We start from the raw sequence: 22,153 nt of genomic DNA, 5'->3' as shown, positions 1-22,153 counted from the left end.
TTTTACATAAAAAAAGTTACAAGTATTTATATTAGAAGCAATATTGCAGCAAGTGCATTGTAGTAATGAGATAACAGTAAGAATTAGAACCGCAGATGTTACAAGATATGTATGGGGAATTAAAAAACGTAAAAAGATAATTGATAAATAAAGAAATGTAAGGTATTATACGTAAGAGTTTGTAATATGTCTATAATCATAATGCAAACCATATGCATTAGGAAATTCAAATAAAAAGTGAAAAATTGAATAAAAAAGTGAAGTTTTGAAAATAAAGTAAATAAATAGTACTGACACACAATTTTTAGAAAATAACAGCAAAAATACAAAATGGTATAAGCAATGTAACATATTTAACTTCGTTTTTCGAAAAGGCACCGTGTTTAATTGCACAAATTAGTTGAGAAATGACAACCCAAATTTTCCATATATGGAAGCATAGAATGTACCGTTATTGTTAGAGGTGTGACAGCTCATGCGAACGTATGATCACTTTTGTTACTATGCAACTAACATGAAAAAAAAGTTGCATAATAGAAAAATGACACACGTACACAGAATTCTCATTTTATTAAAACACTTTATCCTTCACTTCAAACAAATCCAACACGCCCGAATAGGAATGGCGAATAAGATAACATTTTATGGCGAAAAGTCCAACAGTGGACAAATGGCGATAGCGGACAAAGAATCAGCAGTTTCGGCGGACAAAGAATTAGCTCATCTGTGGTTTCAGAATAAAACTTATTAGGATTGTTTAAATCTGACTTATCGTGATGTTGGTTTATCTAAAATTATAAAAGATTAAAAATGTTACTTTTAAGGTAAAAAAGTTTCTACAACAAGCAATTATTGTTTTGATCATGGGTTTTGATAATGTCCATCTGCCAATGCAAACAAATAAATGAACATATTGTGCCATAACAGGTGGGATACCTTGTATTTAAATCTAAGTAAGAAATCTGATTTATGTTGTTAAAATGTAGTACGCATATTTAACCACATAGTTCCTTGGTCATCTCCCCAATCTAAATCCGCAAGACGATTTCAATGTGCCCCTCGAGCGGGGAAGTTCCCGCGAATGGCAGTCGGAAAAATGTAATGGCGTATTTTGATTTTTCGGTTATTAGTTTGGTGTATGGTTGTTTAAGGTATCAATTTGCCGTTTTTAATTGAGGGATTATAAGTTTATATTTCGTAGGTATTTGTATATATATCATAAATTTCATAATAGTTGTTTCGTTTAATAAATACGTAGTCCCAATCAAGGCGTGTAAAGGTAAACGTTTACATTATTTCTGCGTATTTCATAAAAATATATGTACAGTGTACTATTTTATTCATAAGAATATTCTGTAGTGGTTTTGTATTAAAAATTAAACTAAGTTGTTTTACTTATCACTATGGAAAGTGGAGATGTCTCTAATTTTTCTGAAAGCGTCTTGAAGGCGTATGACGCACATTGGACAAGCAGTAGCTTTGATGCAAATGCCAGCTTTACATGCGGCACAAAATACACAAAAGATTTGCCCCAGTGTAGCACCCCTTTAGCGCAAACACTTTTGTGTAAAAACGATCTTCTTAAAAAGATACACTTCAAACCTGCATGTTCTGATTCAACAATAAATTCAACACAAAATAATACAGTTGTGGAAGAAAACAACAACACAGTTGTAAACGTTGTAAATAAAAAGCCAAGGAGTGGATCACATACCTTTATTTGTGAACTGTTTGATGCAATTAATTCAGAATCGGAAAACTCAGAATCAAGCCACGATACAGTGTTGGAAAATACACATTACATCACTCTTGATTCAACTCATGACGATACTCTTGTTGCTGCTAAAGAGGAAGACGAGACATTAGTTGAGGTTGCAACTGAAGAAGATGAAGATCAGGAAGAAGATGTTACTCTCCTCATATCTTCAGATGAGGAGGAGCAAGCAGATGATGTAGATACTTTTATTCATCTTCTGGATTCACCTCCCGGCTCTCCAACATTGGTGTCACCTGTAGATAATCCTCCAACTCCTGACTACCAAACACCTTCTGTAAACATATCGGTACCCATACCTGTACCAAATATAAAGTCGAAAGATGTAGTAAATAATTTGAACAATTTAGAGAAACCCCGAAAGGTAATATTATCCAGAAGTGTTGCTTTAAAACAATATCTCAAACAAAGGTTGTATGACCAAGTAGTCCGTTACCCCTATTGGCTTGAACAAGCAAAATATAATATCCACCCTGAAGAATTATTAGATTTAGTGAATACAGTTTACCTTCCATTAGATATCCCACATCGTAATCACCCATACCAGCTTTTAGACTTAACCACAAAAAATTACCGTCAGGTGTTACAAGACTGTGGTCGTAACCCTAATAGGTCGCCTTACGTTGCAAAGTCAGCAAGTGTGAACGACTTTTTCAATATGCCAATAAATAAAAACAACAACCGGTTTATCAATACTCCCGCTTTGATGAGATAAACAAGTAAAAACAAACCTCAAGACTGAAGAACGTTTGTATTGCTATGTTATATGGGTGATTAAAGTCACTTTGCTTTGATCTGAATAAATATCACTGCCTTATTTTGCTACTTTTTGAACATTGGTGCTATGTTTTATATGTGTCATTTTACTATGCTTTTCACTCACTCTTTGTCGTTTTAGATAAACAAAACAAGCGTTCTAGTGGTATATTATGCCACTTCCCACCTGTATACACAAAATACCGTACTTGACTCACTGTTTTGCTATTTCATTTCAAAAATTCTTTCGTTTCTATTACATTTATGTGTTATTCATTTTTATGTTTTCAGTGTTATAGATAGACAAACATACTGTCATTTATAAGTGATAGCCTTTTTTTTAATATAGGACTGCAATAAAAATGAGACTTTTGTATTGTAATACTTCTTTTTACATTTCTTTTTTTTCTTGTTTAGGTTTAATATTTTAATGAAGGTTTTTTGTAATTTGGGTATTTTCATACACCATGCCTCCTGTGAAATGCTCAGAAGATGTCTACTCGTTCAATGAAAGAGAGAGCTTGTTGAAATTAAGGCAATATGAATTTGAAGCTTATGCATCGGCTGTATCTGCTTTGAGGGCAGAAGGTGAACTAAATGATGAGAAACGAGATGTACTCGCACATCTGCAGAGAGTGTTTGGGATTACAAAAGAAAGACATAAGGCTGAGGTAAGTTATGTTGAAATATTGTACATAATGTAAACCTATTAACTCATTATTTTACATATTTTGTACATTTATATTTCATGCAATGGTGAAAACTTAATAAGGTCGTAAAGGTTTAATCTTAAAGGGGTCAAATATTATTTGGTTTCCTCATGTAAATGGGACGATTAATTATGTATAGCTTTAGTTGCAATTAAATTACTGGCTGTAACTCACACAGGAATAAAAATACTCAGATAACTTTTGCGACACAAAAATTATAGGGTGTGCCACATTTGGCTTGTTGTCATGCAAATTGACTTGGACCATCCACATTCAAAGAATATTATAAGTAAACTCTTTAAATAAATAAATCCTTATTTTGTTAAAATATGATTAGTTTAATCTGATGTTAAATATGGATTTTATTGTTTATACTTTTCAGGTTCGAAGAGCTGTCAATGATGAAAAGTTATCCAGTGTTTCATATTCATTAAACGGAGAGAAATCCTCGATTGAATGGGAAAGAGAAGGACAGCGTATTACCCCCCTTCCTACACGACCAACACCAATTACAATGCACACGGAAATTGCTGATTATGTTGCCAATATAACTGCAGAGGAAAACAGGGATATCCTTAGAGGAAGTAGACTTGGTATTGGTAAATAACTGAATACGAGTGTTTTATTGGATCTCCAAGGCCACAGCTTCTGATGTCAATATTATTACATAAAATAGGAACAATAACCGAAAAGTAATTAGTAATTGCCCACAAAGTTTCATACCTGGCAACTCATAAGCAACCATGTGTTGTATAATACACCTCTACACCCTTATCCTAATGACTGGTTGACCCGCTACCAATAAGTTACATTTATTCAGATAACAAGAATGAAGTTCCATCAAACCCACTACCACCTGCACAAGTGGACACAGATTGGGAAATTATTCCATGCAAGAAACGTAAATTAATGAACAATCTCAACAAGCTTGATGCTTCAACTTCTACCCTTGATTTAGGTAACTGTTTTATTTTTAAACTGGCACTTTTTGTTACTTCTTGTATAAAAGAGAAAAAAGTCACTTTAAACTGAAACTGTTTTCGATTCTGACTGTTTTCAAGCTGCAAATAAAAAAGAATAGTTCAATGCTATAGCTTTTTACCTGTTCAGTGCTCATGCAGTATAGAGTTATTTTATCATGCAATATTCATGCAATAAACCTTCTTGTTTAAAAAAATGTAATTTTTTCTCTACAGAAAAATCTTCTACTGGTACAGAAACGAGCAGTTCAGATAAGAAATCGGATCAATATGTTTATCTTCCCAGTGGAGGAGTGGTGTGTCTAGAACCAAAGGATTCATCGGACCCTGTTCCTTTGGATGAAGCTTTCAAGAAACTTGTTCCAAACATTAAAGGGGAAGAGAATTCAGACCTCGCAAAATATTCCATTAAACAGGTGAGAGGTGACTGTGAGAATAAGAAAAAACATATTTTTATTCAAAAGAAAATTAATGTTGAAAGAATTGGATAAATTGGTGCAACACTATTGTGGTAAATACAGTATTGCAATAACCAATAAAGCCCAATATTATATGACAGAAGGCTCAAACCACATCTGTTAATCAATATATCTATTAAAACTCATTTTTTGGTGTTATAATTGTTCTGTTTGTTTATGAATTATAACCACTGTTTTTCAACTATGATATGTAATATTATACCACCAATCTGTAAAGTAATTGGTGTTACTAGCTACAAAATGGTTATCAAAATACAAATACAAAGAAAATTCGTTACAATTCCACTTATCAAACTAGGTTTACAAATCAAATGAAGTTTTGGACAAATTGCAAAGACGATTTATAAACCAAGAAGAAGTGCAACAAAACCAGATCATGCTCAAATCTCAACAAAACAAGAAAAAAACGACTTCCACCCGTACTAAACCCAAGTATGAACCCCCTGTAGTTACCCACCCAACCCCTAAACCAGTCGATAACAGCCCCCAGTACAACTGTGATATGAAAAGCTTGAAACATCCACCTTTGTACATACCACCAATATCTGACCATTCCCACCTAATGATACAACACACACCAGTTCCCCCTGAACATCTCTATGCTGTGGATTCAACTAGCAGGTTAGATAATTCTATGGTTAAGGGATCTTAGATTCGACCTTTAGAATCTATTTTTTTATGTTGTGGTTCTGTAGTTAAATAATTAAAGATTGGTTACCTCATAACTGGAGGAAAGCAGAAGCAGACTCAAAGCTGCTAATGTTGCATTTATTTGAGCAATTTTACTGTCGTAGTTGTTGCCAACTGGAATGTGGTGCTTTGTTTTTGTTGTACTAAAACAAGGCATAAATTGCTATAGCCTGGTAGTCATGATTGGGTTGTTTAAATTGCCAGTTATAAAAATACACATATATATTATTATTAACATAAAGGTAATAAAATACAAAGTTACTTGCCTAACTCTGTAACTTAACTTGTAGGTGTGTATAAAATTATTTTTTAATCAATCTTTTTTTTTGTTTAATGTTGTGAAATTATGCTTACAAGTTATGGATATAGCTGTTTCATATTTTAGAACATTTAATAGAAAGGTTAAACAGCCAGTTCAACTTATTTTTAAAATATCATTTTACTATTTGTTTTTTTGTATCTATGGGTGGACTGTGATATTGGGATATTGCAAGACATGCAGTCACAGTATAAGGATGGCATTTTCACAGTGTTTTTGTTTTTACTTATTTCAGTGGAAAATCGAAGCCCTACTCACGACCTACTTCATCCTGGGTACGAAAACAAAACTTGTCGGCTCCAAAACCAAAAAAAATAACTTCTCGAAGTCAACCCACTACCTACCAACCATCGAGTGAAATAAGGAACACCCAGTTTATGGGATATCCAAAGTATGGGAGGTCTATAGATAGTGTTTTGGCTGGCCTGAGAAATTTTTTCTGGATAATTAATTAGGAGTTAGGACCATAAAACGTAAATAACTAATGGGTAGCCTACAGCTTATAAGCATAACAATACATTCAAGTTACCAAGTATAATAGTATGGCTGTTGTAGATATTCTACTATATATACGCGCTTATTTTTGTTTAAATTAGATTACTAGATTACATTTTTACAGTTGCTGACATTTTAGTTCTACATTTTATATAAAATCCAGTTTAAACCAGATATAACTTGCCACAGACCACAATACACCAGTCATAGCAAGAAGATTTGGTCGAACCAACTTGATGATAATCGACGATCTGTGTCTTCTCTCACATCCCGCATCGATCCCGGCATCCCAACTAAACCTCTTCTTCCTCCAAGTTATCTTCCAGAGGAGCAAGCTAGTCCCATCCACATCAATGATGCATTGTTCTCCAATGTTGAAACGAAGACTGAACCATCTGCTCCTCAGTTGATTCTCAGACCTAAAATCAGGATGCCAGGTGTGCTTATTATTATTATGTAACACATAGGTTTGCTTTGGCCAGTAAGTTAGGTCTATGTGTGTGCTTTTGAAGCCACATTGGTCACATGTGGAGCATGTTCTATTTAAACATAGATTATTAGTCTGTGCATATTGGGGAAATGGTCCAAAATCTGATCCTAATTCTAGGTTATTGAACAAGTACCTCACCCATATAGAATATAATGTGCTGTTATTTTGATGAGTATGGATACATGTATTTGTACCTATATTTGTATATTTTATTACTGTAATTAATTAATGTTGTTGTTTGATACTAAAGGTGTAACATCTAGCAGTCAACCTATACTGAACACTCCGGTTTGTGAAACATCACCAGTAACACCGAAAGGTAGTTTATTAGTTTATGTACATTTGTATCTTCAGTAGTCATTCAAGTTTAAGTTCTTTATTTTCTTTTATTATTTTTAAACACCCGAAACGCCTTTTTATTTCCCCCTAATGCTTAGTGTTAATATATAGTCTAGTGATGCGGCAAATTGGTTAGGGCGCCTGCCTCTCTAGCCCAGATGTTACGGGTACAAGGCTCCATGTTGCTACTACGGTGGGATTATTGGAGTATGTGTCCTTGGGCAAGTCACTTAACTTAGTGGTCCAACCCTAGTGGTCACTAATGGGTTGTCTCAATTGTCACCCATACATTAAATAAGGACCCTCAAAGTTACGTCTGTGGTAAATCGTGAGTGGGCACGAAGTTTATAAAACAGAACACCTGTAGTTTAATTAGTTTTATTGCACCAATACAATTACATTCTCCTGATAACAAACCACTTTTATAACCAGGTCCAGATCAATCATTATTTGAACGACAATCATCAGAAAGTTTACAAATCCCTCATGTTGCTCAACTTTCATCAGGATACAACCCAAGTATGATATCTACAGGTTAGTAAATGTATATGTACTGATAGATGAGTGGTTCTTAAACTTTCTGTATGCTTTAACCTTTTTAACAAAGATGCTTATCAGATTTACCTCAATATGTAATATGGCGCTCATTATTAAAAAGCAAAACAACTAATTACACCAGTTATATTTATTGTGGCGGATGCACTAGCTTTTTGGCAACAAGTTGTTTAATGTCTGGTAAAGTACTACAATTGGTACAATTTTTCTGTCCCATCAACTAAAGTGGATTTCAATTGGTAACTCTATTAAAAAATTCTTTAATGTTTGTTTTAATTTTCTTACACATTTCTGTGCCACCCAGATGTAGTCACTGTCACAGCGTCACAAAAACCCAACACCCTCCTGAAGCCACCAACCACTGAATCCACAACAACAGAGAGGGAAGCTGAGGTTAAACGAGCCATGGTTTCGAAGCCTGCTCTCGTACAAGGAATAAACACAAATATAATTAAAGTCTCAGCAAGAAGTGTGACTTCTAACAAAGGCAAGTGTATTTGATCAAATCTTTGGTTTGTTGCCATACTGCAGGTAATCTTATAAAGACCCTGACAGTTATAGCCACAATTGACATCAGTTAGGCAGTAATGTTGAAGTGGCCTATGTTTAACATATCTGCGGCTACACATTTATTCATAAAATTTACTTCATGCTGATTTTATGCACTGTTATTTACATCATACTTTGTCTGATTTTTTTGACACATTTGTTTCAATATTTGCACCCTTATTTTTTACAGTCATCCCTATTGTTGCGCAATTATCTGGCACAAGAATCATGAAAACAACAACAACTTCCACTCCTCGAAGTAAACCAAACATTATTGTTGTTCATCGTCCCACCCCTGCTAAGGTATCTAGCATTTTCAAATTGACTTTTTAACATTTCCAAATGTTTGAATGTTAGGTATATTGTACATAAACATAAAATATATATTTATGTATATGATTTTTAGTTCAAGCAATTTTTAAAGTTGTTTAGGTTTTAAAGTTGTTCATTATTACCCAAACCTTTTACCAACTATTGGGGCTTACACAACATGTGCACAACTGTTATTTTAGAAATATGTCCCATAGGTAATACTGTTATAAATAATGAACTATAAGTTAAACTGGACACAGTGGACAGTGCTTGGTACATAAAACGATTTTAACTGTCCATGACCTGTATACCATGTTTTGTTGATATCCCTGAAATAGTTTTATTTTTTATATTTCTGTAGCCCAAATTCCTTGAAGTTGATGGTAAAGGTAGCAAACCTGTGGTAAGTACAACAGTGATAAGTAGCACAGTGGAAAGTACTTCAAGTAGAATTGGAGCTACCGTTATGAAATCTGTTCCAACTAAGGTAGGTGGAGACACGAACGAATTAAATGTTTCATAATATGTATTCTTAGCTTTATGTGTGCGAATAATTTTCCAGAAATATATGTGCGTTGCTTAAGAGTGGTTGACCATTAAACCTATTGATTTGTTATACAAAGTGTAATAAAGGTATCTCAAATAGCCTTTTACAAAAAAGGTATAGTTTTTATAGAATTAAATTTTCCGAATTCAGAAAACTGAAATAAACACAGGGTCCTGTCTACAAAGGGGGTTACTTAACTGATTTTTTATTCTCTTCTTTTAGTTGGTGAGCGTTCCCACCAGTGTTCGTAAAATAACTGGCAACACAATCTCATCTGAGTTTCCTAAGACTGTGCACAAGGTTATCAGGAAGCGAAATTTGCAACAGGTGAGATGGCTTTGTATAAAGTATGTTACTTGTTAGTATATTAGCAATGGTCACATAATTTCTAATATTTTGAAGTTGGTAAATTTCAAACCTACATTATCTGAATGCGATAGAGATAAATTAAGCTTTAATTTTTTTGGATACTCTTAGACTGTATGTTTTGACTGTTTTATATATATTTCAGGTTGTTTTCAAACCTTCTGCTTCCGTATTATCTCCCACATCGGTATCCACTTCAGTCCCGTCTAGTTTCAGTGTCATAAAACCAACATACAAAAGTTCCACAACTGCCAATCCAAAGGCTATGGGCGTGCCCAAAACAATTAAGCCTATTATGACATTTAAAAACTCTGTAACTTCGCTTACACCTTCCAAAGTAGTCCCCATACAAGATATACAGGAATCTAGTGGCCAATCACATATGACACTAAGCCCTAGTGTGCTTCACCCTAACCCAAAACTCTTAATGAGAAAACACAGGCAGAGGTTGGTTACTATCAACTCCTCCAAAGATAAAGTCACCACTTCAACAACTCTTGAGGAAATGGAGCAGTAATGACCTTTTACAAGAAACTGTCATTTAGTGCTTTTGGTTTGTTTACTTTTGCACTGGACATTTACAAATATAACTGCGTGTTACAGGTTATCTGTTACCATTATCAGTTGCGTTTATTATCATGTTCCAATGAATAAAATGTTGATACGTTTTGTTTGTACATAAAGTTCTTAATAACAGAATGGATGACAAGTAATTACGTATTTTCCCAAATAAAATCAAAAACAAATTCGACGACTGAAAATCCTGAACAACGTTACCAGACTTCATCGGGCACAGGTTTTTTAAACATGGATTATTTATTTAAATGTTTTGTTCGTCATTTAATTCGTATTTGTTGTCGATTTCCCAATTCCGTGAGATTTCTATGAATCGCGTGTTGGCATGACAACGCAGCTGGACAGCCAACGCTGTTTAATAATTATTATTTTCTTTTCATGTTCTAAAGTTATAATTACAGCGGAAATATACCGATTTGAACTTGATCACATATTTATGAAGTTGTACAACAGGGAAATTATGTCTATTACTAACAAAGCGATTAAGGACGCTAGGGTTTTTTTCCGCATTAAACGCATAAAAAAGGCATTTAGATAGATTTAGTTAAAGATATAATGCACTGACACAATATCAAAAAATTGCCAACCACTAAAGGTATATTGTTCATGCTTTTTTAATTAAAATATGCTTATTCAGCAGTACCGTCATGCTTTTTAAAGTAGTGTTTACTACTTAAATACTATAACTTGTTATAGTGTATAGCTGTTGTCACTTATTTACTTTTTTCTCCTATAGATTAGTTAATAGTTATAGGTATTGAAGTAATTTAAGCATGTGCTAGACTGCTGGCATCAGTGCCGTACAGTGATTCAAACATTTTGTGCTGGCGGTACTTGATATTACAATTTTGAACAACAAGTCTCATTTTTAAATCAAGTAGGTATATAGGATTGTCTTATGTAAGCAAAACACCAGTAAAACACAATATTACGTGTAATACTATAATGTGTATCCACATGTTATAACAAGCGATTCCATTATGTTTCAACATAAATAGGAGCTACTAACTGGTGCTAAAAACTTGCATAAAACTGCCCAATGTGAAACCCACCACTAGGCTATGAGCCTCAATACTTATAAAGTGGACAAGTGGTCATTTTAAAAGGTGGTTTTAAGTTTTTTTTCAAAACCTACAACATTTTGGTAAAGGATAACCTGGTCGCGTGATGTTAAAATATAAAATTGTTCTTACAAACTTCAAGAAAATGCGGCCGAATCTGCTTATATAGTGAACAAATCACTTGACATGCTGCTAGGTACTGTAGTACTTAAGAATTATCTCTTTCAGAAAGAAACATGGCTGCCGTGTCTTCAATGAGAAGGCAGACGCCAAACAGGCACACCGAGATGCAAAATACAGAAGATAAACAAATTCCTGTCGTTGCATATATTATCACTGATGATGAAGCAGGTTTAACTCAGGTGATATATTATGTTACACTTGAAACTACGTACAAATGAGTTATTATAATACCAATAACTATTCACAAATTGCAACATTATGCCAAGCCATTAATGGTTCCACCTCAAGTTGGCAATTTATGGCAAAGTCTTATATGCAACAAGAGAGATATGACTTACAGTGCGCATTCAACAATTGGCGTGTAGAGAATTTATTATAGTAATTGTCTTGTATGAAACAGTGTACAACTAAAAACTTTAAAATTCTTCTGCACTTTTATCATACTAAGAACACTGTACATAGCATGATATCATTTCATTTTTAGGGTTTAAAACTAAGACCTGTTGAGCTAACAAGAGTTGTTCGTCTTTTATCCGATCCTCATTCAAGTCAATTGTTTGAAAGACATGTCCATGCACTTAACCGTATCACATTAAAGTAAGTCATATTATTTACTCATAACTGATAGATTGAGTGAAGAAGGAGGCTGAATCACCACTGCTGATAGCCTACATATAGTATGTTTGGGTATTGAGGCTATAATTTACTTTTACCCAGTACTGTTTATTTTTGTAAAAATCCCTTTTTTGTAAAAAAACGTAAATTTTTTTACAACTTAATTTTGCACATGGCACTCTTGCATGCAAATTTTAACTCAGTTTGTCTGCATGTCAAGTTTATTTTGACCATTCATTTACTGGCAATACTTTATATTTCATTGTTGTAATATGAAAAGTAAATTTCCTGTTTTAATTCCAGATATGAATACGGATTTTTAATTCGAGATCTGGTCCATGTGTTTAAGATTCTCAATATATGCGCTGATCGAGTGGCTCAGCATACTTGTTATGTTCAACCTATGTGTAAATTGTTGCACATATGTGGGTATGTATACTTAATATATCTATTTAGAATGCTAAGATTAATATTTTTACCTTTACTATGGAACAGCAGTTTAATATATTTGTCAAAACTCTGAGTAAAGTTGATCTTGCTCAATTGTTCTTTGTAATCAGTGTTTTGCATAAATACAAATTTCAATGATAAAAATAATATATAATAATAACTTTATTTGTCTCTCCGATTACGGTAGCAAAGATTAAGAAATATTTTAAACGTAAAGACATGATATAGCAATAAACAACAGGTGTTAAAACAAGCTTACAGTTAAAAGCATAAGCATACTATAATAGTAACAATTGTTTTTGAAAGTTTGTTGTTAGTAACGCCCAAATCTGTTTCAATTTTATAACCTTTATTTCAAAGTACATTTAAAATTTTATCAGGTTGTCCTACTTGACGGAGAAGATGTCAGATGAAAGTGCGTATTCGCAAATTGTGATTGAATCTGTATCACAGATGGGTTATCTCATGAGAGTTCCAAACTCAAGTGTTCGTTCAGCGCTTGCTGATGCTTTGATATCTTTGTATTGCAATCCACCCACCTCACAAGATGTTTACCAGGTACTACATGTTATATACAGGCTTGTGGTGCATGAGGTGTATAAAACAGGGCATTCGTGTTAGAAGGACATTTTTTCCATTAAGCGAGCATAAATCACATTAATTTTTAGGTTCAGGATGTACACCAGGATTAGGCAACCTTTGTACTTACAGGTCACATGTAATTACCCAAATTACATATTTTCATCTAACAAAAATTCTTTTTATGTGTAATATAAATCCACACCTTTCCCTTTCCTATGCGATATTTTTAAATACAGGTTACTTCACAGATTCCTTATGATCTGTAATTTTATTCATCCAATTCCTAGAACTAATAGACTACTTAAGCAAAAAAATTTATTAAAATTATTTTTTGGTATTTTTCTGTTATTGGTTGCAAATTATCAGTTATAATCCAAAATAACATTCTGTGAAAAAACTGTGTCTTATACAGATATACACTTTTTCTGTTGTTATTCTACGTAGGATTTAAAGCCAGCAAGCCACGAATACAACATAAGGATGGTTGAAAGCAGTGATGTTGCTGAGACACTCGTCAAGTCATTGTCATTATTCCACAACAATCTTGAAATTCAACTCAAAATTTTGAGAGTTTTGCAAAAGTTATCTTGCTCTTCTGGTAAACTGATTTGTTTTGTTTTGATTTTTCGAAACATTTCTTATTAACTATTTGTTTAATACCACTTGAAGAACTTACAACTAGTTTAGTGGTTGGGAAAGATTGTAACAAATATGTTTACTAATGAATTTGGTTATAGAGTTTGTTTTTTGGTTTAATTTTCATATTATTTTGTTTTTTTTCTTCTAGTTTTTGACACCACTTTTTTGAAATAAGACAGTTAAAACATAGAATGTCTCATTTCTCTATACAGAGCTTGGAAAGCATTGGTGTAACTAAAAATACAAATTAAACTTATGCTGTATCTTATTTAGCCACAGTTTTTTCAGTGAGTAGTGAACCTTCTTATATTGCTTTCAGCTGTAAACTGTGACAAGATGCTACAAAGTGAAGCAGCATACAGAATATGTTGTGAAATGAATTCCCCTGACCCATCTGGATACCTTCTCTTCATATCAGTGGAAATTATATGGAATCTTTTAGAACTTGGAGGAGATGAGGTCACGAAACAACTTGCAAATCTACAATGCGTAAAGTAATACAAAGAGCTTTTTTGTAATTTTGAGTTAGTTAATAACTAGGTTTCATAAGTCTAAGCCAAATAAAACACAAGGTAAACAAGCCAGTGTTACCTGAATGGTCACCATTTTGTCTTCTAAATAACAGCGCGGGTATGAATGTCTATTTTTCAGTAAATTATAGAATCACCCAACAATGAGATCTAAATACAATTTCAAAGGTCAGAAAGTTTAAAAAGAGTTAGTTTATTTCTTATTCTTCTTAAATCATAATATAAATTTATGAGTTTACTTTAATAAGCAGCAACCTTATTCATTTTATTTAAACTTCTCATTTTGGTGGGAATTTTTGCATACTTCAGAGGTACATGGACCCACACTAAGCACACATGTTTACTTCACCAGTGCATTGAAGGAGGCGTTCAGGGAGTTGATGATATCTGGTTGCTCCAATTATGAAAAGCAACTTCGCAATGATTTGCTCGTCATTACAACCTTGCTATGTCAAAACCCATCAGCACCAATAGTAGAGTCAGGTTTGGAAAAATTTTGAAACCCTTTAAACCTAAAGCGAGCTTTTATGATATTTGACAGTGAGCATGGGGTGTATGAAAACTCAATGTGTTCTGATGTACTAACTGTTTTATTAGACAGTGACAAGATGTACAGATAATTGTATATTTTAAGTTTTAGAGTATTGCAGTCTGCTTTACTCTTTAAAAAGTAGTCTAAAATTTCTTTGTTTAAAACGAACCTTATTATATTATACTATAAAGCACCTGGTTCACACTTGTAACATAACATACCCAACAGGTTTCGCAAAACAGATCGTTCTCTTTGCAACATTCTCTGAGGTTAAAAGTTACAACCCACTTTTAAGAAACCTCAAACTTACACAAAGTCATGAAGATTTTGAGCTTAAGAAAATGTTGATTAATTTGCTTGAGATATTAAGCAAAGATCATGCTGCATTGCAGGTTGGTTCAAGTTCAATGTCAAATAATGACTTGCATCATATAGAAGCAATTTAGTTTTGGAGTAAAACAGTTTGGACCAGTAAAAAATAGTTGCTTTCACTTGTCTGAGACAATGCAGTTTTAACAAAGATTTTATATACGACATTATTGGGCATAAAATTAAAGGGCAAAGTTAAGGTACCTCAAAAATTGAAGTGTTAAGACAAATTTAACACACAAGTAATTTACTTTTATCAAAGCATTAAAATAAACATCGGAAAAAAAAAACGTTTTTATTAAAGCTAAAGCCTTATTCATAATAAATGACTTCTGTTCATTCAGATTTTGTCAGATGGCAAAGTTCTTCTTTCTCTTTTTCACTACGTTAAATCAGATGATGGGAAGGTTAAGCCACGTGATTGGTCGCCTGCGCAGTTTGAAGAACTCCAGTTACACGCTATGTCAGCTTTGAACAAACTCTCAGTTCTGCTTATAGATGATTACATGATATGTCAGGGCAATACAAGACTTCTGCTCTTACTGGAATGGTGCCTTGGAAAGGTAAAATAATTTGTGTTTTATTATTTTATAAGGCAAATTTGTGTTAATATGGTCAAATTCCACATTTTGTGTAATGTGCCATCTTATTGAGCACTGTATGGCCAGGAATGGGGAAAACTGGTTAGTTGACACATGTTAATGTGACTATAAAACTCCATTCCAACAAATATTACAGATAATATGATTTTACCATTCCAAAAACATTTTTTTAATTACTTTCTTATCCAATTCTGACATCATTTTTTCTTTTAAATAAATTTAAATTTATTCATTTCCCAGGAGCCATTTACTGGCCATGGTAATTCCTTCCATGGTTCTGGTGGCCGTGGAAACAAGAAAGCTCAGATGAGACAATGTTTACGACTTTTGCTTGCTGTCGTGTCCAATTCAAATGAGATCGCTTCAAAAGATCTGTGCGACCAAGGGATCCTGAATCAACTATTAGGTAAGTTGTAGTTTGCTAACCAAACCTGGGTTTGAACCTAGAACTTAAAAATAACTCATAACTTTGTGTTTAAGTCGATAAAACAAGACCATAAACTTAAACGCGTACATTTTGCTTATATGTGGCAGAGTTTGAAATCAAATAAATGTATGCTTAATGGAAATGAAGCTAAACTATAAATTTGTCTGTATTTTTTGTGTTTTATTCTATCCCTACTAACAATATTACTAATTCACAACATTGCAACAATTGGTATCACTTTACAGATGTTCTGGAAAACTTCTTCTCGACAGATTGCGACAACGCAATAGACATCGAACTTCAATGTGACATACTCTACATATTATCAAGGTTGTGTGAGAATGATATACACAGGAAGGAACTCTTTGGTGGACAGGTATTACTTTTTACTGTAGTTTCCATGTTTTACAACAGTCAATTGCATATTCATTTATCTTTATTCACCCTCTGAATGTTTTTAATTATGTTTAACCGACAAAATAATGTAGTCATTAATGCTTCTAAATCAAAAACCATTTGATTTGAGCAAGACTGCCAATATTGTAAGCATGTATGTTTAGTCAAGATACTCAATGAGGACTGCTTCTACCCATTTTCATGCATTGTTCAAATTATCAGTAGTACAAAAACAAAACAAAAAATATTTACCTGGAAAATTATCAACTAGTAGCCTGCAGGAGTTAACAAATAAGCAACAGTTATTTATTCATTTGTTTCTTTTATCAAATTCAACAAAAAGTTTAAAACTTTTGTTATTACCACTCTAGGGTGTGGACATTCTAATCCAATACCTGAAGGCAAACCCAGCTAAACTATCCAGTGGTCTTGGTCACCACAGATTAATGTTGGCAAGTGTGGATGCTACTTGGTGTTGCGCAATCGGCTGTTTCTCAACTGAAGACCTTTTACTTGAAAAAGGAGGAGTTTTCTACCTAATTGATCTTCTGCAGGTATGTATATTGTATGTGTTTGTTTTTGTGTATTTAATTAGAAATTAGTGAAAATGAGGACCTGGGTTTAAGTCACAATGCGATGGCTGCTTAACCTAATTTAGTGTGACTTGAAGTTACTGCTTTAAAGTTATTTTAAAGCCAATAGCTGTGGAGGCTTCATAGCTGTCATTTTAGAGTTAAATTTTAGGAACGGAATTGCTCATTTAAAATTATTGTATTGGTAGCTGCTATACTCTTAAGTAAAATGTTATATGTTGTCCTGTGTTACCACAATAGCTATAGTTCTCAAAACAAAAAAAATAAAATGCAAATTCCAAAGAGTTGCCCAAGAAACATGCACAACTTAATACTTGGTTGTCTTCTTGAACTTTGTGAAAACCCGAAAACCATCGCCCACATCCACACATGGAGGGGAATGTCGGACATCACTGCTCCTCATCTGCTCATCCAACTGTGGAGAGAAGAGGAGAAGAGCATGGGAGTCCTCCGAGATGAAACAGGATGTATTGTGGATATCACAGCTCCTATAGCAGGTAAAGAAAATGCAAGACACATAATGAAAAATTAAATTTATTGTATTGGTAAGTACTACGAACGCGGTAATTCTTATCATTATTATCACTTATTTATCCTTGAATTAAATAAAACAATGCTCCTTTCTAAACATTTTATTTATAGCTTGTTTGACAAGGTTTTGTTGTCAATTTCTGTTTTTTCTGTTTTTCAGTTGTTTTAGTTTATATACATGTTCATTCATTCGTTTATTTATGTATTCTTTATTATTCTGGTCGAAGAGATAAATAAAATGTTATGTTATGTTATAGTATTGGTGTGGCATCAATTTTTTTATTTCTCACAGAAAACTTTTTTCTAAAACTGTTTAAATAGGATGGTTTTGGAATAAAAACTGTTGGAACTTTCGACAGAACGCTTTGTAAGTAAATTAACTTCATTCAGGTGCCATGCAAAGAGAACAAGTGGTTGTTCCACAATCTGCTACAGCATTGTCATCATCTATTGTTGATGTATCTGAAAACCTAAGAGCTAAAATTTATGCTTTGTTTGCTAAGCTTGGGTTTAGTGATCTACCTGGTTTAACTACACAGGATTATGTGGCATTGGCAGTGATTGAGAAGTACCTGGATTTTAAGGTGGCATTAAATATGCACAGTTTTCTTTACGCAAACTTTTGTTTCTATTAGAAGTTTACCTTGATAATAATTAAACATAATGGCTCTTTGTCTTTCTTCCAGTTAAATATAAATATGTTTTTAACTTTAAGAGTGTTTTAGCACATGTGTTTTTTTTGCTATATCATGTCTTTTTTTAAAAATATTTCTACATCTTCCCTACCGTAATCGAAAAGACAAATAAAGGTATTATTATATGTTATTGACCAAAGCTGAGCAATTATATTATAAATGCAGCATGTGTGCATAGAAAAATGATAAAATTAAAATTGTTTTATTTAGATACTAGGCAGGAGACTTCGGAGCATATTAAAGTAATATTTCAGTAGGAATATCAACGTTTACGTTCTTTGTCATTTTGATTCATGGTAAATATTATAATTTTCAGCTTGGAGAAGTCTGGCTTGAAATTTCTTCTGAGCTTCAAGTGGAGAATGTTGTTGCTACAAGTCCGGACCAGGAAGCATTGGAAACCATTAACCGTGCAGCAAGTGAACGCGCCAAAGGGGTGGCCATGCTGCAAACCGAATTATTAGAAGCAGAAAAGCAACAAGATTTACATGAGGAGAAGTTATTCTATGCAGAGGTAATAACGTTATCTCAACCTTTTTGTGATAAAGCCTAAATAGTGTCTATTGGTATCACAATTTTGACGACCTCATTTTTAACATTTTACATTGGTTTTTAAAATTGTTCAAAACCTAAATAAATAAACATGATTTATAAAGCCTGAGCTTGTCTTTGCCTTTTTTTAAGTAATTATTTTGACCAAATTGGAAATTACCTATAAAATGGTATTTTAAAGTTTTTTTTCATAGGCTTATATTGTAAGTATTATTTATTCTTGCATCTATTGTTATTGCTTAAAGTTGTATGCGATCTAATTATAAACTCAAACTGTTTCTTTTTAACATTCACTTCTGCAATTGTTTCAATAACTAACTAGGTAAAGGAGAACCACAAACAACAGAAGAACACAATTTCTCGTTGGGAAGATTTTGTAAAACGAACTTCTGATCATAACCATTTGGTTGATTGTAAAAACCAACAACAAAAATCGATTGAGTCATCTAAAACTAAACCAAGACAAGGAAACACAACGAAAAAGTTGTCCACCACTTTCCATGATACAACTTCAAAGAATCTAAACACCACTGTGAGTTACTGGAAACTAGTAATTGCTCAAACCCAGTGGTCACTAATTAGTTATGTCAAGATGTAAATTTAGTTGTTACCAAGAATAATACAAAGCAGAAAAGTTAGGATGATTACTTCAGTAGGGCGTAGGCAGTAGGCTATAAAATCTACCGTGTAATGAATTTTATGGTTTTATCCTTATCATTAACTTTTATATAAAATGTTATTGACTTGTTTTTCAGACTTTCCAAGGAAGGCATGTGACTGTTGAAAGTACACCCGCAGAATTAACTGGAGAGCGAGCACAGCTATTGGGTTAATTTGTTTTGTAGTGTGCAAATATGTCGCATATTCTCTTTCTTTATATGAATATCAATAAAAACTTTCATGCGCCAGATAAATGGAAAAATTATAAATTGTGGCGATTGTGCTTTTTTAAATACAGTTATTTTCATTATGCCATTTTTTAAGTTTTGACAAAAGTATTTCATGCCTTTCTTGTATCTATACTAAGTCTTGTCACTTTTTTACTGCAGAGAATAATTCTGACAATATACATATTTACCATTTATTTGCCCTTGTGCAAATCGGCAGTTAACATACAGACGATTATTTCATACACGTAGGTGGTTTTGTTTTTAACTCTGAGTGACCACTAGGTGTGACCAACTACTGTAAATATCTTCGTCAATGTTTAGCTCTACAGAGGTTCAGCAATTTCTCTGCCTATGTCCCTATGAAAAAAAGGAGCTGCATAGGTACTTAATGACAGAGCTCCACGACTACCGTGGTATTATATTCTTTTAAACATTAGTTTATATTAATATTAAGTGATTAAACAAACCTCTTTTTGAACCAGACACCATTTGTACACACATCAGCAGGTAGATGTTACGGCATTCATTTATCTATCATGATCACAGCTGTTTCAGTCTTACGAAGGGGAAAATTACCAAACCAATCATCGAAACCTTTGCAGAGGGTGACTGCAACACGGTTTGTCAGAAACATCACAGGAAATCATTAAATCAAACCGAAAGATTGCATGAGCGTTGCATGAGATGAGAACATACGTTCAAAGCAGTTTTGAACAAGCGAAGTGTTGTTGCAAATTATCATTCTGTTTTCTTCGTTGCAGTATAAGTAGGATAAAAAATGGTTTGCGCGAAATAACACATTTTTCTGTGTAATCACGCAAAGTCATGCGACGTAGCAATTAACCCGGATGTATTTTTAAACAACCAAAATAAGTTATAAGTTGTAGGATCAAAATCAAAATTAAAACCATTCTTTCAACGGACACACAAGCGTTTTTCAGGCTGTCGAAATGCATCCAGCACACGCATTTTCCTACGATGCGAACACAATGTTCATGCCGCATTTAAACTAGCACATTTCTAGCAAGCACAAGCTTTTGCAGCCTTTCTTAAAACCGAGATCGTCTAGTGTTTTATTGATCATCGGGTGTTTTATTTATGTTTTATAGTGGTTACAATCATTTCATAGTGGAAGAAAATATAAAATGCAAAGACTCTATCATTACAGACCCGTGCCTTTGCACAGCAGGAAATCGTCAGCAGTTTTCGAAGAGCTTAAGAGTAGATCCACGAAAAGGCCTTCTTTCTTTTGAATCAAAAAGTGTCCGTATTGAATAACCATTTACAGATAAAACACTGTACATTCTCTTGCCTATCTCATTGTTTAGAAGCAACAAAGTGAGTATGTCTGATTTGTTTTACTTGCCCATAGTGCCAAATATTTTTTTCTGCAGATGAATAAATCAGCTCTTCTCTTCTTGCTTGTCATCGGACTTCTCGTCATTACTGCAACTACGAATGTAGAAGCAGATTCTGTCCAACTTGGACGTCGTCGTCGCCGCCGTGGTCCTATCGTTGGAAACCAAAATGTTATGCAAACTGGTAAAAAGTGACGTTAAATATAGGATTTTATGACTTAGCGCAGCAAAAGCACATTAATACAATGTTTAACTTGGTAAAGGTCACATGTTTATTATTGCGGTAAAAATCTTTACCTAGATCAATGCCCACGACAATGAAAGTAGATTAAACTTACTTTCCATTTTAGACTCCTATAATCTGGAGGGTTGTTTATTTGCCCACGCATGTCTCTATCTAAGCACATGAAATTGATATCGTTTCAGTTAAGGACGTGTTGATGGAACTTGAGAGATCATGATCACTACGATTATTTGATTGGTAATCAGAAGATATAAATTACAAATTCCCACCTTAATAAATGAACATGCATTCACATACTTTGTGTTTTTTTGTTGACGCTGTATCGCATATATAGGCCTACAGTTGGGTGGGGGAAAACGGGACACCTTATATACCCCTATTTTCTCGTCCCATTTAGTAGTAAACAAAAAGCATTTAAAGAATTATACAACTGCGCCCTAACGACTCCCATAGACCGTTGATAAATGTTTAAAACACGATCAGGGTTTGGATATTATGTGCCAAGGTTGCAAAGACTTAAAAAATCTTCTTTTACGCGTTTTCGATGATGGGCAAAAACAAATGTTGTAGTAATATTCGACAGTAATATACTCACGGTCAAACAAAGTACGCGGCAAAATCGGTTACTGTTGTTAAAATTCGTTGTTGACCGAATACATCTCTTTTCAGTGACTGAAAAAATAATAAATAGCTAATTTTAAATGTTTACTAAATCATATTAAAACTGCCGAAGTTTATTAGCGAATTTGAATCATCCAGTATCGTAGATAAACAAAAATAATTTTGTCGCGTAAAATTAGTTTTAGTTTAAGAAGAAAACTGAGATATGTACGTAAAAATAGGAATAGGTCAATATGTCTTAAATTAGGGATGAAATCAGCAAACAAATACCGTTTAAAAAGTATCTCTATTAAGTTTGCATGGCAAAGAAACTAGCACATGCTGTTAATTGTGCGGCGCCGTGGTA

General features: G+C 33.5%; 2 protein-coding genes and 1 non-coding gene across 7 annotated transcripts; 2 read left to right on the top strand and 1 right to left on the bottom strand.

Moving 5' to 3' along the window:
* Positions 1-472: 472 nt before the first annotated feature.
* On the bottom strand, positions 473-574 carry mir153 (microRNA 153). Its single transcript, NR_032343.1, has one exon. It is a non-coding gene; the product is annotated as a microRNA 153 (primary transcript).
* Positions 575-2,946: 2,372 nt separating this feature from the next.
* LOC100184307 (BRCA2-interacting transcriptional repressor EMSY) lies at positions 2,947-10,030 on the top strand. 3 transcript variants are annotated; one of them, XM_018812087.2, is made up of 15 exons: positions 2,947-3,201; positions 3,623-3,839; positions 4,061-4,198; positions 4,437-4,636; positions 4,998-5,131; positions 5,183-5,320; positions 5,944-6,099; positions 6,393-6,640; positions 6,944-7,012; positions 7,465-7,566; positions 7,892-8,074; positions 8,327-8,439; positions 8,810-8,935; positions 9,218-9,322; positions 9,507-10,030. In XM_018812087.2, the coding sequence occupies exons 1-15, from the start codon at positions 2,998-3,000 to the stop codon at positions 9,876-9,878; spliced, it is 2,505 nt and encodes an 834-aa protein (XP_018667632.1). In that variant the 5' UTR covers positions 2,947-2,997; the 3' UTR covers positions 9,879-10,030. The 3 variants fall into 3 exon arrangements, with proteins under 3 accessions (XP_018667632.1, XP_009858591.1, XP_018667631.1); XM_009860289.3 differs by having other exon boundaries at positions 4,998-5,320; XM_018812086.2 differs by having other exon boundaries at positions 2,950-3,201; positions 3,623-3,833; positions 4,998-5,320.
* Positions 10,031-10,041: 11 nt separating this feature from the next.
* LOC100186697 (cilia- and flagella-associated protein 69) lies at positions 10,042-21,479 on the top strand. Of its 3 annotated transcripts, none has more exons than XM_026834480.1 (20): positions 10,042-10,157; positions 11,227-11,360; positions 11,666-11,778; positions 12,100-12,225; positions 12,627-12,804; positions 13,273-13,426; positions 13,787-13,961; positions 14,350-14,480; positions 14,758-14,921; positions 15,243-15,461; positions 15,741-15,906; positions 16,173-16,303; positions 16,695-16,877; positions 17,200-17,413; positions 17,838-18,031; positions 18,459-18,656; positions 19,017-19,226; positions 19,450-20,922; positions 20,979-21,126; positions 21,369-21,478. In XM_026834480.1, exons 1-18 carry the CDS (start codon positions 10,064-10,066, stop codon positions 19,525-19,527), a joined length of 2,862 nt encoding a protein of 953 aa, XP_026690281.1. In that variant the 5' UTR covers positions 10,042-10,063; the 3' UTR covers positions 19,528-20,922; positions 20,979-21,126; positions 21,369-21,478. The 3 variants fall into 3 exon arrangements, with proteins under 3 accessions (XP_026690281.1, XP_018667628.1, XP_002126046.2); XM_018812083.2 differs by lacking the exon at positions 10,042-10,157 and adding an exon at positions 10,476-10,532 and having other exon boundaries at positions 21,369-21,479; XM_002126010.5 differs by lacking the exon at positions 10,042-10,157 and adding an exon at positions 10,672-10,814 and having other exon boundaries at positions 21,369-21,479.
* Positions 21,480-22,153: the final 674 nt, after the last annotated feature.

This window comes from Ciona intestinalis, chromosome 5, assembly GCF_000224145.3.
Source record: "Ciona intestinalis chromosome 5, KH, whole genome shotgun sequence".
In the NCBI taxonomy this organism is placed as follows: domain Eukaryota; kingdom Metazoa; phylum Chordata; class Ascidiacea; order Phlebobranchia; family Cionidae; genus Ciona; species Ciona intestinalis.
The sequence above is the reverse complement of the archived record's forward strand: the minus strand, read 5'-3'. Positions and strand labels throughout refer to the sequence as shown.

Bases quoted from the DNA above. Each gene is read 5' to 3' on its own strand.
- LOC100184307 (XM_009860289.3), top strand. From the start codon at position 2,998: ATGCCTCCTGTGAAATGCTCAGAAGATGTCTACTCGTTCAATGAAAGA. The intron at 6,641-6,943 runs GTGTGCTTATTA...TTGATACTAAAG, and splicing joins ACCTAAAATCAGGATGCCAG to GTGTAACATCTAGCAGTCAA. The intron at 8,440-8,809 runs GTATCTAGCATT...ATATTTCTGTAG, and splicing joins ATCGTCCCACCCCTGCTAAG to CCCAAATTCCTTGAAGTTGA.
- LOC100186697 (XM_026834480.1), top strand. From the start codon at position 10,064: ATGACAAGTAATTACGTATTTTCCCAAATAAAATCAAAAACAAATTCG. The intron at 15,462-15,740 runs GTAAAATAATTT...TTCATTTCCCAG, and splicing joins TGGAATGGTGCCTTGGAAAG to GAGCCATTTACTGGCCATGG. The intron at 16,304-16,694 runs GTATTACTTTTT...TTACCACTCTAG, and splicing joins AGGAACTCTTTGGTGGACAG to GGTGTGGACATTCTAATCCA.